This window comes from Sphaeramia orbicularis, chromosome 6 (genome assembly GCF_902148855.1).
Source record: "Sphaeramia orbicularis chromosome 6, fSphaOr1.1, whole genome shotgun sequence".
NCBI classification, from domain to species: Eukaryota; Metazoa; Chordata; class Actinopteri; order Kurtiformes; family Apogonidae; genus Sphaeramia; species Sphaeramia orbicularis.
Window position 1 is genome coordinate 57,695,283 of NC_043962.1, and position 16,803 is coordinate 57,712,085.

A 16,803-nucleotide genomic window follows, 5' to 3' on the forward strand; every position below is an offset into this window, starting at 1 on the left:
TTCTCATAATTCATGCCTGAAAGGGTTAAAACCAAATGTCAGAAAACTGTCCTTTTATCAGTCACTGACTCTGAACTCCAAACTTTATTGTTCTCTCAGTCTTTTAAAGTCCAGTCAGATTAAAACGCTTCATGTAAAAGTCACGTATGAGATGAAAATAATCTGATTAAAAGTCATAAAATTAATTAGGATTCATGCTTAAGTGTCGGTTCAGATTTTTAACATATTCAGTTCATGACAGAGAAAAGGAAATAAACTAATATTCACACTGAAAAACTGCAATAATAGAAAATCGGCTTTCATGTATTTTGGTTTTTTAGACGTTGTTGTTCAGTCCAGCCGTAGGTTTTCAAAGTGTTTCAGCTCAGGGTTATGCACCGGCCGCTCCATAACATTCCCTGGACATCTGCAGCAGCAGTGACCTCTGGTTTGGGTCATGGTCGTGTTGGAGTCAGACACAGTTCTGCTGACGGAGGTTTTCTTTCAAATCTTCACGTCCTTCTTTCTTCATGATTCCTTCCACTGTGAGGAGATTCCCAGTCACCACGAGGGTGTAAGAAAATATCAGTTCTGCAATATATCGCGATATTTCATTTCACAATACTGTATCGATATTAAAAAGTACTGTATGGATACTTTTAGGTATTTATTCAAATGCAGATATTGTGGAGGTTCATTTTTGTTTATCTTTTTTGTTTATATTTTATTTCTTATTATTTCACACTCTTTTGTTCAATAATGTTTGTTCCTTTGTTGGGATTGAACTCAAATCCTGTTCTGATGTTAGTTGTGAACTAATAGAATCTGAACATTTGAACAGGATCTGAAACTGGAATGTCTGTAAAACAGAATTTCAGTTTGAACACAGTTTGAACATTTGGTGATAGAACATTCAATCCTGTTGGGATCAAATAAAAATGTGTTTAGGATTTGTGCAGATTTCTGCTGGAATTCAGTTTTTCAAGGAAATAATCATTTAAAAAAAAGAAACAAACAAAAAATTGCCATTTTAACAGTATCATGATATATCGTGATATATCGTATCGTGATCCTAGCACTGTGATTTGTATCATATCACCAGGTTCTTGCCAATACAACACAATACATTCAAAACGGAAACATTTTATTTGCTAAAATTAATTTGTTTTTGATCGTGTAATAGTTTGTTATAATATGTTGCAAATAAATGTTAATTTTAGACAACATTTGACTATATAATGTAAATTTTTATTAGTAAGTTTTAATTTTTTTCTTTTTTTTTTTTTATAAATTATTAGAAACTTCAGGTGACCCCAGACATTCAAAACAGAGACTTTTTCTTGGCTAAAATTAATTTGTTTTTGATCATGTAATAGTTTGCTATAATATGTTGCAAATAAAGGTTGATTTTAGGTAACATTTGGGTTATATAATGTGAATTTTTATTAGTAAGTTTTGATTTGTTATCAATTACTGGACATTTCAGACGACCCCACGTGGGGTCCCGATCCCAAGGTTGAAAATCACTGCTTTATGCTGTTTGTTCTTTTTCTACCTTCACACGGTCAAATAAATAATTAAATGAAATGAAAATGACTGAAAAGTTGAGCTGAGGCTCAGAGTCCGACACCAAACGGTGGGGGTGCAGTGAATGTATACGCAGATGCTATAAATACTGTGTGGATGGATGCTTTTCATTGTCTGAATATCTGACAGCTGATCTGATCTGCTCCAGTCACCGCCTCAACCTCCAAACGTTCATACTTTTCACCTTCAAACGTGTAAACATTACAACTATTTCAGCTCAGTAAACTAATTATGATCCTGTTACGCACTGGTCTGTAGGTTCAGTTTATTCACAGTCTCAAATAAAACTCCAACTAGTGTTCAGAGAATGCAAACCTCCGCCAAGCACCCCGAATGGTGTGCATGTGTGGATCGACTATTTCTGTTTAAATTAAACAGTTTCAAGGTTGTTCCATACAGCAGAAAAACTGTAGTCAAACATGGTAATAAATTTTTATAGGTTTTAAATTTTTATAGTTTGATTGAATTCAAAGATTTGAACTATAGGTGTTCGGTACAGGGGGTCTGTAGTTTTTATTTATTTATTTATTTATGAACAACAAAAACTGGAACTTATGTCATAGAACATATGTCAAATTTTATGATGATATTTCATGAATTGCATTTTTTATGATTTTTTGAAAACGGTGCATAAAAAATAACAAAAGTCAACAGAGCGTAACGGAAGAGAAATGGAGCAGAATGATATTTGGTACAAAGTTGAAGCTTGGTACCAGTCATGTGTATGTCAATTATATTAAATTCCCATCAATATTAGTTGAGTTCTAATTTTAAATGTGTGGTAAATGGGATTTTCAATGTTTAACGTAAATGTCCACAGAGTCCACATTCCACAGTGGATGTGGACAATTTTTTGCCAGATACAAGATATTGTTCTAAGCTACAGGTGGATCCAATTGGAGGAGAATCAGAGTCGTTATGAATTTTCAAAAATTGCTCAATGAGAGATGAGAGATAGGAAAACTGTAGAAGTTGTGACCTTGCTGTGACCTTGAACTTTGTCCTACTGGGACCAAAATGGACTGGGTTGGTCCCAGGGCCTAGGCCTATCTGTGGGGAAGATTCAGGAAAGATGGGTGGAAGAGTTTTCCCCTAAAGTTGCTAAAACAAAGAAACAATAACACAAAAAGCAAAGTGATCACAATACCTCCAGGCGGAGGTAATAAATGTTTGAGTGTTTTGTCGTTTCACTCCTGTTTAATCTCATGTTGTTGTTCGTTATAACAGATTTCAGTGTTCAGTATTATAGACGTCTAACATGTTCTGACGATAAGAGCAGTTCATTCACTGCATCATTTTGTTCAATAAGAACTCAGAATTTGTTCATTGTTGTGAAAGAAAGAAAATGATTCATATAAACTCTGGATAATTACAGACTGTGTGTTTTGACGTGTTTCATCACATATAATAACTTAAAAATAGTTTCATCTTTAACCCTTACAGACCCAGACGTCCACCTTTAACCTAAACCGTCTACTGATCTAAAATGTTTGATAACTCCTGAACCACTAAACCTATTAATCCATGTCAATAATTGGTGTAAAATACAGTTCTTCATCTTTTCATGGTCATCAGATATGACCATATTTGGACATTCAGAGGCTCCATAGTGAACCTCACACACCGTAATCTTCTACAACAAAGGTGTCAAACCAGTGGCGGCTGCTGGTCTTTCAGACAGGGGAAGCTCACTGTCGGCTTACATCAAAAAAATTGTCAAGTTATTTAAACATAAATTCGTCCCTCCGTTCCTTTTTCAGAAAATGCTCAGTGTCCTTATCGTACCAGTAGGCGTCTTTTCCAGGGACTGGACCAGTGTCCTCTGAATGTCCAGCAGAGCTGGGCTGCTCAGACGGCCTTGGCCCAGTGCATTGTGGGTGTCAGACTTCAGCCTTTTAATCAAGAGAGTCTCCTTTCACTCCGACCTAACAGTATGATTGATTTAACTATCTACAAAAAGATATTAAACTCAAACAAGAAGTGATTAAATTATGAAAGTGAAACAAGAAAACGCTGAAATGATGTTAAATTGAAACAAGGAAGAACAATGAGTGTGTTTTATTTACAGTGCAAGAAATGAACGATTAATTTGGTAGTGGTTTGTGTGATTTCCCAGCAGAATGTGTGACGGTATTAAACTGAACTGCGTCAGTGAAGGAGCAGATCTGAAAACAGCTGTCAATCAAACGGGATTCAGCCTTTGGACTGATCCTCCAATCAGCACATGGGATTCTGGCGTCCAGCCCGGCCGAGCTCCGCCCACAGCTCCATTCACCCCCAGAGACGCCCAGCGTCCAGGGGCGGGACAACATGGTGTCATTTATCCAATGATCGTCCAGTTCAGAGTCAGTTTCCAGCAGTTCCACTCAGTCCCGTTGAAGTGCATGGACGCTGAGCGTCTACGGACAAATGCACTGAGCAGAGATGGAGGAGAAAACACAGACACGGGAATGGAGGAGAAGTGAACAACATCCAGTCCACTGATCTGGGATCAAACTGATTCTGAACCAACTGGTCTGAGAGATGAACGGGTTCCAACACATTTGGAGTCAATGAAATGAAAACAACTGAACAGATTTGAGCATTTAATGGGAGTCATTTTAGGGAAATTCGGGCTTTCCTTGCAGTCTGACAGAAATCGCCACTGTGTCAAACATACAACCCCCCCCCCCCACACACACACACACACACACAAAGGGTCCAATCAGGCCCACTGGGATGAATTTATGAAGTGCAAAAATTTCACTGAAGATATTAACAATCAGTGACGTTAAAATCAATACAATAACATAATAACCTATACATAATGTCAACTCCAAACTTTTGTCTGTTTTAGAGTGAAAAAAGTTAAATTACATTATGAAAATGTTTACGTCTAGAAAGCATCCTTTAAAAATGTGAATAATATGAACAACCTGAAATTTCTTAAGAAAAATAAGTGCAATTTATCAATATCATGCCTCAGTTTATCATTTACATATGTAACTACAGATCACAGTGGCTCTATTAACAAAAAAAATACACAAAACATTTAGTAACAGGCAGAATATTGGTAAAATCATACTTCTTTTTTTTCCCCCTTTTTGTTTGTAGACATAAACATCTTACTAGTCTGGCCCATTTGAGATCATATTGGGCTGAATGTGGCCCCTGAACTCAAATGAGTTTGACACCCCTGTTCTACAACACTGATTCACCAGTAAACCCCATGGAGTTGGATCAATGCCAGTGGATGGACACACTGGGTTTGTGTTTAATTAATGACAGATTTTACTGAAAAAGTCACTGTTTATTCAGTTTTCTCTGTTTTTGATATAATCACCCTCAACTTTAATCTGAGTTTTTATAAACATCTACACCAGGGGTCTCAAACATGGGTCCTGGGGCCGAATGCGTCCCACCAAAGGTTCCAGTCCGACCCCTGGGATGAATTTCCAAAGTGTATAAATTCCACAGTCCAGGCTGTGGAACTCATTTTAGTTGTGCTTCCACATCCAGACCAATCTGATCTACAGTCAATAATACAGCAGAAGAACCCCACAAAAGAAGGACTGCAGATTTACTACTGGGTTTGATGGAAAAATATATTACATTATGTCTGTAAATAATGACAATTTCACATTTTTGTCTTCATTTTAGAGCGAAAATTACATTAAATTATGAAAATATTCACATTTCCAGACTATCCTGTAACAAAAATGTGACTAACCTGAACAAATATGTACAACCTGAAATGTCTGTATTAAATTCAGTCCAGTTTGAACTCTTTTCTTCCTGTTCCTCAGTGTTTAGTGTCTTTGGAGATCTGATCCAGAATGCACATGGACTAATGAGAAGTGGAGGAAGAAGACTGAGAAAATTACACTGATTTTTCTTAAGAAATTTCAGTTTTTTCAGGTTATTCACATCTTTTTTGTTTGGATAGTTGAGAAAACTAATTTTCATAAGTTAATGGGTTTTTTTGCACTAAAACAGAGTTTTAGTGCAAAAAGAGTCAGTTGTCATTATTTACAGGTTATTCTGTTTTATTTTACTGGTTCGGTCCACTGCAGATCAAATCTGGCTGAATGTGGAACCTGAAAGAAAATGAGTTTGAGAGCCCTGATCTACATGATCCGTGAATGAAATATAGGAAAATACCTAATGATCACTGAGAAAAAAGAAACATACAGGGGATACTATTATAATAAATGCTGATAAATCACTTAAGAAAAGTAACATATAGAAAAAAATATTTTGGAACAGCCACAAAAGGGTTAAGTTTGAATCCAGACTGACTTTGGTCTTTATTGTGACATGTCTTATTCCAGGGCTGTCTAACTCATTTTAGTTCAGTTCCACATTCAACTAAATTTGATCTGCAGTGGGCTGAACCAGTCAAATAAGAACAGATATAATATAGAAATAATGTCAACTCCAAACTTTTCTCTATGTTTTAGAGCAAAAAAGTTAATTTACATTATGAAAAGGTTTACATCTACAAACTATCCTTTCAAAAGATGTGAATAACATGAACAAACTGAAAAAATCAGTGTAATTTTAACACTATTCTGCCTCAGTTTATCATTTCCACATGTACATTAGAACTGACAGATCACAGTGGATCTACAAACACAAACATTTAATAACAGACAGAATATTGTTCACATTGTACTTATTTCTCTTCAGACAGTTCAGGTTGTTCATATTTGCTGTGAAATTATACTTTGTTTTAGTGTAAATACATGAAAACATTTCCACAGAGACAAGTTAGCAGTTGTCATTATTTCTATGTTCTTCTGATAGTATGTGACTGAATCCTGCCAACTGCAGACTGAACTGGTCTGAATGTGGAACTGAACTAAACGGACTGTTCAGATCTTAGTGTACTTTTTTCATTTTACAGATCCATCCCCAGGGCCGGACTGGACCCTTTGGTGGGCCGGGTTTGGCCCCCGGGCCGCATGTTTGACTCCTGTGTCTTATTCAGTCTGCTCGTTACAGTTACTGCTCGTGTTTGTACTTGGACTCGTGTTGCCTTCACGGACCTCAGCCTGGACCCAAACAGAGCCTCGGGTCCGCTGGTCCTGGTCCAGGTCCTGGTCCTGGTTGGTCTAACCTGTGTTCGGTGCCTTCTGTGGCTCTGAACTCATCCATGTCCGTAAACCTGTACCGCTGACCTCCACATGAACTCTGAACGCAAACACAAACTAACTTCTACCTTCAGTCTGATTCTGCACTAAAACCCGAAGCAGACCGAAAGGGCGCGGAAACAGCCGAACACCGCCGAACCGGACGGACACCCGGCGGACCGACATCAGGTCCGGACTCACCGGGAAGTGGCTCCTGGTTCCGGACTGCGTCAGCCGGTTCTGCCGGTCCCTGTCCCGTTCCGCTGACGGTCCTGGTCCGTGTCCGGGTTTTGTTCCGGTCCCGGTCCTCTGCAGAGCCGTGTGGGTCCTCCGGTCCCAGTCTGGGTCCAGGTTCACGTCCGGCCACAGCGGACTCTTCCTCTGTTCTGTCTGCGCGGTCTGCTGTCAATAAAGTTTACAGTTTGAACCGGCTGCAAAAGGCTCCGCGCGCCCCCTGGGGTTCACCTGGGGCAGCGCAGGCGCAAAACCTGGACACGTGATCCAGGCACGAGCAAAGATCAAAGGAGTGACTATGGACACGTGACCAGGAACCAACCGGAAAAATTTACTGGAAAATATGGATAAAAACAGAAGAACCAATAAAAACATTACACATAAAGAAACAGAACTACTTTAGTGAAAGTTCCCCTCTATATTTAACCCTTTAAAACTTATTTATCACCAGTTATTCTAATTTTATCCTCTGTGTTATTATGTATTTTCCTATATCTGTCATCTATCACGTAGATGGTCATTAAAGCTCAGAGTAAAGTTATTAAAACACATACAACTGAACAAAAGTTTCAACAAATCTATCAATAACTCTTATATTATATAATATATATATATATATATATATATATATATATATACAGTACAGGCCAAAAGTTTGGACACACCTTCTCATTCTTTGCATTTTCTTTATTTTCATGACTATTTTCATTGTAGATTCTCACTGAAGGCATCAAAACTATGAATAAACACATGTGGAATTATGTACTTAACAAAAAAGTGTGAAATAACTGAAAACATCTCTTATATTCTAGTTTTTCAAAGTATCCACCCTTAGCTCTGATGACTGTTTGCACACTCTTGCCATTCTCTTGATGAGCTTCCAGAGGTAGTCACCTGAAATGGTTTCCTAACAGTCTTGAAGAAGTTCCCACAGATGCTTAGCACTTGTTGGTCCTTTTGCCTTCACTCTGCGGTCCAGCTCACCCCAAACCATCTGGATTGGGTTCAGGTCCGGTGACTGTGGAGGCCAGGACATCTGGCGCAGCACTCCATCACTCTCCTTCTTGGTCAAATATCCCTCACACAGCCTGGAGGTGTGTTTGGGGTCATTGTCCTGTTGAAACATAAATGATGGTCCAACTAAACGCAGACCGGATGGAATGGCATGTCACTTCAGGATGCTGTGGTAGCCATGCTGATTCAGGTTGCCTTCAATCTTGAATAAATCCCCAACAGCGTCACCAGCAAAGCACCCCCACACCATCACACCCCCCCCTCCATGCTTCACGGTGGGAACCAGGCATGTAGCATCCATCCGTTCACCTTTTCTGCGTCGCACAAAGACACGGCGGTTGGATCCAAAGATCTCAAATTTGGACTCATCAGACCAAAGCACGATTTCCACTGGTCTAATGTCCATTCCTTGGGTTTCTTGGCCCAAATAAATCTCTTGTGTTTGTTGCCGCTCCTGAGCAGTGGTTTCCTAGCAGCTGTTTGACCATGAAGGCCTGATTCACGCAGTCTCCTCTTAACAGTTGTTGTAGAGATGTGTCTGCTGCTAGAGCTCTGTGTGGTATTCATCTGGTCTCTAATCTGAGCTGCTGTTAATTTGCGATTTCTGAGGCTGGTGACTCAGATGAACTTATCTTCAGCATCAGAGGTGACTCTTGGTCTTCCTTTCCTGGGGCGGTCCTCATGTGAGCCAGTTTCGTTGGAGCGCTTGATGGTTTTTGCGACTGCACTTGGGGACACATTCAAAGTTTTTGAAATTTTCTAGACTGACTGACCTTCATTTCTTAAAGTAATGATGGCCACTCGTTTGTCTTTACTTAGCTGATTGGTTCTCGCCATAATATGTATTCTAACAGTTGTCCAATAGGGCTGTCAGCTGTGCATCAACCTGACTTCTGCACAACACAACTGATGGTCCCAACCCCATCAATAAGGCAAGAAATTCCACTAAGTAACCCTGACAAGGCACAGCTATGAAGTGGAAACCATTTCAGGTGACTACCTCTGGAAGCTCATCAAGAGAATGCCAAGAGTGTGCAAGGCAGTCATCAGAGCTAAGGGTGGATACTTTGAAGAAACTAGAATATAAGAGATGTTTTCAGTTATTTCACACTTTTTTGTTAAGTACATAATTCCACATGTGTTCATTCATAGTTTTGATGCCTTCAGTGAGAATCTACAATGAAAATAGTCATGAAAATAAAGAAAATGTGAAGAATGAGAAGGTGTGTCCAAACTTTTGGCCTGTACTGTACATACATATATATATATATAATATATATATATAATATATATATATATATATATATATATATCAGATCCAAATTAGTCAGGTCGATAATTGGTCAACCCATAGTATAAATAAATGTACAATATAAAATATACATGTAAACATATGCAGAATTTACTTTTAGTTGTACTTTTGCAACTTAAGATTTGTTGCCAGAAAATCACTTTTGATTCATATAGTACAATAAATATAAACCAATCCATCAAGCTTTATTTGTACAGCTCCAAGTCATAACAAATGTGACCTCAAGACACTTTACAAAAGAGCAGGTAAAAGACCTGAGTCTGTTTTTTTATATTACAGCAGAGCAGGTAAAAGGCCTTCTCTCTGTTATATTAGGCCGTGACTGAAATGACATGTCTATATCAGAGTGGACTGAAATAATGGCAGGACTGTGGACACTGCTTCTACATTGCATCTAATAATTGCACTATGTTTATATTGTACATATTCTTTTCTGCTGATTTGTATTTGAGTTAGTGCAGTCAAACTATTATAGCTTTTAATCAGATTAATCACAGGGTTGCTGTGGAATAATTTTGATTGATCATGATTAAATATCATTCATTTTTAATATATTAATTGTGTTTCATTTTGCATGAGCAAGAGACTCAAGAAAGGAGGAAATATATGCACTTAATGTTTTATTAAACATCTTCAGCACTTTCAACAAAACAACTGTATAAACTGTTCTGCCTCGGGGGGTTTTTGGGCTCATATTTCCAACCGGAGAGCCGACGCTGTTTAGCCTCTTCCATCTTTATGGGTTGGTTCTGCTGTCCAACATTCCAAACATTTTCCAAATGTGGCTTTCACAATGTTCTTTCTCTGTTGCCATGTAACTTTGTAGAAACGTTTTATAAAAATGTTCTGTAATCTGAGGCCTAAATTACATCCTTAAAACAGTTTCTGAATGTTGTTAGGGGAATATTCTTTATTTGTTACCAGTTAACATTGTAGGAACGTTTTACAGTAGAACTTTCTAGAATCTGTTCCCTAAAGAATATCCCCAAAACATCTACAGAATGTTGGACCCAAAACCTTATTCCTCTGTTAACAGTTAACATTATAGGAACATTATATTCAATGAAACATTCTGAAAATGTTCTTGTTACATTAATGACAATGTTTTCTTCAAACCCTGAACAGAACTTATAGAGAATGTTCCCTCTTAGCTGGTTTATATATGTTTCTATCTGGTTTATATATGTTTCTAACTGGTTTACTGCTGGCTGCTTTGTACATCTCCTTTTATGCTTCGTACATCTCCTCTTCGTGACCCCTCCCCCCTATATATACATATATACAGATAGATAGATATGTGTGTGTATCTGGGGGGGGGGCAAATTCCTATCTGGCCTTGGGCGCCAAAATGTGTGGAACTGGCCCTGACAATACTGACAGAAAACAGAACAAACTCACAAACACCTGATGACAGAAAGACAGAAAAGCACAGAGACAGAGTGAATAAAAACTACAAACTCCAGTAGAACTGTGGAGTCCAACTGAAGGAAAAGGGTTGAATTCATCTGAAGGATTTCCAAGTGTTTGCAGCTGATTTCAGAGCAGAGTTCATGTGTGAGCGTCAACCACAGTGTTGAACAGCTGATCTGCAGAACCCCAACCCTAACCCAGGACCGAACAGGTCTGAGTCCAAGTCCAAGAACCCCAACCCTAACCCCGGACCGAACAGGTCTGAGTCCAAGTCCAAGAACCCCAACCCTAACCCCGGACCGAACAGGTCTGAGTCCAAGTCCAAGAACCCCAACCCTAACCCAGGACCGAACAAGTCTGAGTCCAAGTCCAAGAACCCCAACCCTAACCCCGGACCGAACAGGTCTGAGTCCAAGTCCAAGAACCCCAACCCTAACCCCGGACCGAACAGGTCTGAGTCCAAGTCCAAGAACCCCAACCCTAACCCAGGACCGAACAATCTGAGTCCAAGTCCAAGAACCCCAACCCTAACCCACCGAACAGGTCTGAGTCCAAGTCCAAGAACCCCAACCCTAACCCAGGACCGAACAGTCTGAGTCCAAGTCCAAGAACCCCAACCCTAACCCCGGACCGAACAGGTCTGAGTCCAAGTCCAAGAACCCCAACCCTAACCCAGGACCGAACAAGTCTGAGTCCAAGTCCAAGAACCCCAACCCTAACCCAGGACCGAACAGGTCTGAGTCCAAGTCCAAGAACCCCAACCCTAACCCCGGACCGAACAGGTCTGAGTCCAAGTCCAAGAAGAACCAGAACCACTGAAACACAACACACTGAACATTCAGACCAGACCAGGACTCCAGGACCAGAACTGGGACTGGGACACAAACAACACCACACACAACTATTCTGCAGGGTGGACAGGGATGTGGACATAGACTGTGTCCATGGTGGTTGCTGTGGCGGTTCCTGTTGCTGTGGCTGTAGACTGTGTTGCTGTATCTCATGGTGTGTGTCGTGCCTTCAGTCGGCTCCGCCCCCTGCTGGCCTGGAACAAACATGTCATCATCATGTCCAGTCGGTCACTTATGTGTGTGAGTCCATGTCCAGTTGGTCACTCATGTGTGTGAGTCCATGTCCAGTCGGTCACTCATGTGTGTGAGTCCATGTCCAGTCGGTCACTCATGTGTGTGTGAGTCCATGTCCAGTCGGTCACTCATGTGTGTGAGTCCATGTTCAGCTCGGTCACTTATGTGTGTGTGAGTCCATGTCCAGTCGGTCACTCGTGTGTGTGAGTCCATGTCCATTCGGTCACTCATGTGTGTGTGAGTCCATGTCCAGTCGGTCACTCATGTGTGTGAGTCCATGTCCAGTCGGTCACTTATGTGTGTGAGTCCATGTCCAGTCGGTCACTCGTGTGTGTGGTCCATGTCCAGTCGGTCACTGAATCCACTCCAGCTGATCAGTGACATAACGCTGACATGGGTCGGCTCTGAACGCACACAGACGTTCAGTCTCAGTGTTTGTTTGTCTGGACTTGTCCTGGTGGACTGGAACAGACAGGAGGAGACTGACTAAACCCAGGACCTGGACTCCACAGACTGGAGTTCCCATCCTCAGTCCTTCCAGGTTGGACCTTTAGACCATCACATGACCTGAGTCATATGATCTCGTGTGTGGACATTTCCCAGATGAAACCCAGCCAGTTCAACCAGTCAAACCATTAAACACACATGAAGGTCATTTGTGTTTGACGGTGGAAAAGCACCATGAGCCTCTGAAACCTGAAGAAACCCATGGGACTAATGTTGGAGGTAAACCCATTTGGCAGAAGCGTCCCATGTCAGCGCTGAAGTGTGTTAGTGTTGAATAAAGCTGTGAACTGACCCGACAGTAGAAGAAGAGGGAGATGGTCCCCATGATCAGGAGGAAGAGCACCAGCACCACCCTAATGATCAGGTTTGTCACCAAGTCTGAAACACAACAACAACAACAACAACAACAACAACAACAACAACAACCATCAGGTCTGGGCTGAAAATGAGAAAATGAAAAATTAACCAGAGAATGAGTTTAAATCCAGATGAATATTAGTGTCAGATCAACTGCAAACACTGTCTGCACATGACAACACATGGACTGGACAGGTTCTACCAGTGGAACATCTACACATCTGTTTATAAATGGACTGGACAGGTTCTACCAGTGGAACATCTACACATCTGTTTATAAATGGACTGGACAGGTTCTACCAGTGGAACATCTACACATCTGTTTATAAATGGACTGGACAGGTTCTACCAGTGGAACATCTACACATCTGTTTATAAATGGACTGGACAGGTTCTACCAGTGGAACATCTACACATCTGTTTCTAAATGGACTGGACAGGTTCTACCAGTGGAACATCTACACATCTATTGGATAAATGGACCCAAACCAACACATATGTGTTAGAACACACCATCATGTTCCTGGAAAACAGCACAAACCAACCCTGTGGTCATTAGTTTCACAGTTAATCTGATTCACATCTGGAACATTGAACACATTTCATGTGAGGCAGATCATTTCTAACCCAGTGGTGTCAGGCCAAACAAACCCCGCCCCCTCACTCCTATTGGAGCTTATTCTCCACCCTGGTGTCGTGATAACGTTCATGAAGTTTAAAGAAATGCACAGTATGTTTTCAGGACTTTGGTCTGTTTGATATTATTTCAAAGTCACAGACTCGAACCTTCAACCCCAGAGCTCAACATTTAACCCACAGCAACTTTAATCACATTCATTAATTAAAACAAGTTCATTTGTTTTTTCACAATGACTTCATTAGAAATGATGAATTTTTGATGGAGGCTTTTTTTTTTTTTTGACTGATTTCCTGATCCTTTATAACGGTGGAGTACCACAATGTTAGGGAAATTGGGGAAAATGAAAATAATTTACCTAAAATATGAAAAAATACATAAGCTTTAGGTTTATGTCAGAGTGATGGAGAACAATAACCTCTATGTATGAGCCAAGTTTGAAGTAAACTGAAACAAAACTGATGATTTTATAAACATTTGAAATTTTACCCATTATAAATAAATGGAGAAAAAGATTTTAAAAATTCATAAAAAATGTGAACTTTGACCCACTTTTCCCAAAATGTAACCACATCTATTCTTGGTCACTGGTAATCTATAAACCCAGTTAGGACTGAATTCAAACAGTAGCTTTGCTGCTAAAGTGTAAACAAAACAAACAAACAAACCAAAACAAGAACAATAGCCCTCGCGTCCCTTGGGGGGGGGGTGTCATAATAGCCCTTGCCTCCCTTTGGAGGGCGGGTCATAATTGTAGACCAGTGTATTCAGTCTGAAGAAACCTGCACCAATGGGACATATTTTCATCCTGAGGACGTTTGTGTGCTGAGCTCAGTGGGATTCTGAGTCTGAGTTCAGACTGAAGTCACATTTGTGTCTGAGGCTCCGTTCAGATGCAGGTAAACGTGGCCCAAGTCCCATTTATCTGCCCATATGTGACCTGGATCTGATCTGTTAAAGACAGTCTGAACAGCACTAATCCCACCCAGACCACTCTCACATGTGGTCCTAATTCTGACCCAGATCACTTTCACATGTGGTCCCAAATCTGACCCAGACCACTTTCACATGTGGTCCTAAATCTGACCCGGACCTCTTTCACATGTGGTCCTAAATCCTATATGTATGTGATCTATGTTTTTAGTTAGTTTAGCGTTTATCGTCTGGAACTCCAGTGCATATATACGTCTGTAAAAGCCTCAAAAAAGACTGATCCATTAGAAACTCAACTTTCACTGTTTCATATCTGTGTTCCAACATGTTTTCATCTGATCATTTACCAGCTTTCATGTCCTTTTCACACTCACACTCAAATTTGTACAAAATGCTGTTTAATTTCTCCATTTTCTCTCAGTTCTGTCTAAACCACCTTGATTGACAGGATGAAGTCGGACTTGTTTGTTGAAACTATGAGTTGAGTTCTGAGCTGAAGTTGACTTCAAAGTGTTGGTTGATGTTGTTGAAGTGGACTGGTCCTATTGGACAGACTGGACTCCAGTGCATGTGTCCAACTGTGTTGGTCCAGACCTCCATCTGCTGCAGCTCATAGACTGACTGATCCCAGTGGACCCCCTCTAGACCCTGGACATGTGGACCACAACACACATGTACACATGCACCTTGAACTGTGGACACTAACTGGGCTTCACATTCAACTGGATGGACTGGCTTTAAACCTGGATTTAAACCTGGGTTTAAACTCAGCTGTGCTTTGAACTGAGCTCAGATTAAAGGAGTGTTTGTTGGTTCAGCCCAGTCTCTGACAGGTTCAACTGGACCGGCTTTACCTGATCTCACTCTACCATCGTGGTTCTGCTCACACCTGTTCACTCTGCTCACTGGGAATGTTGTGGAACATGGTCATGTGACTGGTACTGATGCATTGTGGGTGTTTTGTGTGTTTGTCGTGACGTTACCTCCGACAGTGAGATAGAGGGCGGAGCTCTGAGACGACAAGCTGCGGTTATAAACGACCACGTGATAAACACATGTGTAGTTCCCTCGGTGGGCGTAGCCCATGGAGGACAACAGGAAGTGGGCGGAGTGATTGAAGCCGGCAGGGTGAGGTTCAGCGGCTTCTTGGTGTCGAGATCAGCTGGAAGGAGCCTCCTGGGTACTGTGGTCGAATGGAGCATGTGATGGTGAAGTCGGAGACCAGCACCCGGAACCCCTGCTGGTAGACCTCAAAGACCCCGTCAGACAGGGAGATGTTGGGCTGAGGCAGCAGATCTGTCCACACACAGAGACATGATTGGACCAAGCAGCACACATGAGCACAAACAAGCAGTCAGAGAATCCATCCTCCTCAGAGACACAGATGGATCTGATCCACAGGAGTTTGGGATGGGATGAACACTGACCAATGAAAACATGAGGAATGGCTCATTTAGAGCACAGCTGACCTTCAAAGGCATTATGGGTAAAAAAGGACACACATGTGGTGCTTTTAGAGTCTCACATGTCAACATTTGGTCCTTTTGTCCTAAATGAGACTAATGGAAATCTGTTTGTGTTTTCAGCCTCATCTGGTCCAAATGAAGACGTTCATTTGGGATCTGGACGTTCCAAAGGTCAAAGGTCAATATTTGACACATTTGACAGAAAAAACAATGAACTGAGACAAAATAATCAACTGATGAAATGAACAGATTCATTCGATGGAACTTTAAACGTCAGAGTCAGAACCATCTGGTCACTGAGAATTCAGTTCAGACACAGTTTGTGTCCGTTTGTACCTGAACACACCACGACCACAGCAGATGGAGTTCATAGAAATCATCTAGTTTAACACAGTCCCTGGGTCCAGATGTCAGCTTTACACAAGGAACTGAGACCCACCACACAGGTCTGACTGTAGAATCATCTGTGTTGTTGACTGAAACAGCTGATCCACAGTCCAGATACTGACACACAGCAGATCCAGACTTCAGGTCCCAGGCTTTAAGATGGTTTCTACTGGTCTCCATGTCCCTGGTGTTGGATCTCCAAAGTACCAGCACAGCGGCTCAGCTGTCCCACCAGCCTGATACCACCTGTATGTGAGCAGAGACACACAAGACAGGAGGACTGGTTCAGCTGTTTAGAAAATGTTTGGACTGTCATCCAAGAGACGAAGAGAAACAAAACATTTTCAAAAGAGCTGAAGCAGTCCAGCTCAACCCAGAAGAACCATAACCTGGACAAATGAGAACCTACACAGACAAAGAAAGGAGTCCAAGAAAGGAAAGGTAAGGTAAGGTAAGAAGCATGAAAAAGAAGTAATAATAAATAATTAGTGCTGGGCAGTGATTAAAATTTTAATCGCGTGGATTTCTGTGATTAATCGCGATTAATCACATAGTTATGGAGGGGTGCGGTCATCAACAGCGTGTATTTCCTCTCAGTGATATTTCAGACTGAAGTACTCCAGTGATAAAAAATAATTCCACATGTCAGTGCTTCCAAACAACTTTGTCCTTCTCAACCCCACCACCTGAAGACATTTCAAATGAAAATGTCCATGGAAAAGACCGGTACTTTTCTCCATGTTTATGTCCACACCAGTTTATTTCCACTTGAGTGAATGACAGG

General features: G+C 41.0%; 1 protein-coding gene across 1 annotated transcript in view; it reads left to right on the forward strand.

Moving 5' to 3' along the window:
* Positions 1 to 16,197: 16,197 nt before the first annotated feature.
* LOC115420416 (lactadherin-like) overlaps positions 16,198 to 16,803 on the forward strand; it is a 30,828-nt gene continuing 30,222 nt past the window's right edge. The window contains exon 1 of the mRNA XM_030135651.1: positions 16,198 to 16,271. Within this exon, the coding sequence (XP_029991511.1) occupies positions 16,198 to 16,271 (74 nt within the window). The remainder of the gene's footprint in view (positions 16,272 to 16,803) is intronic.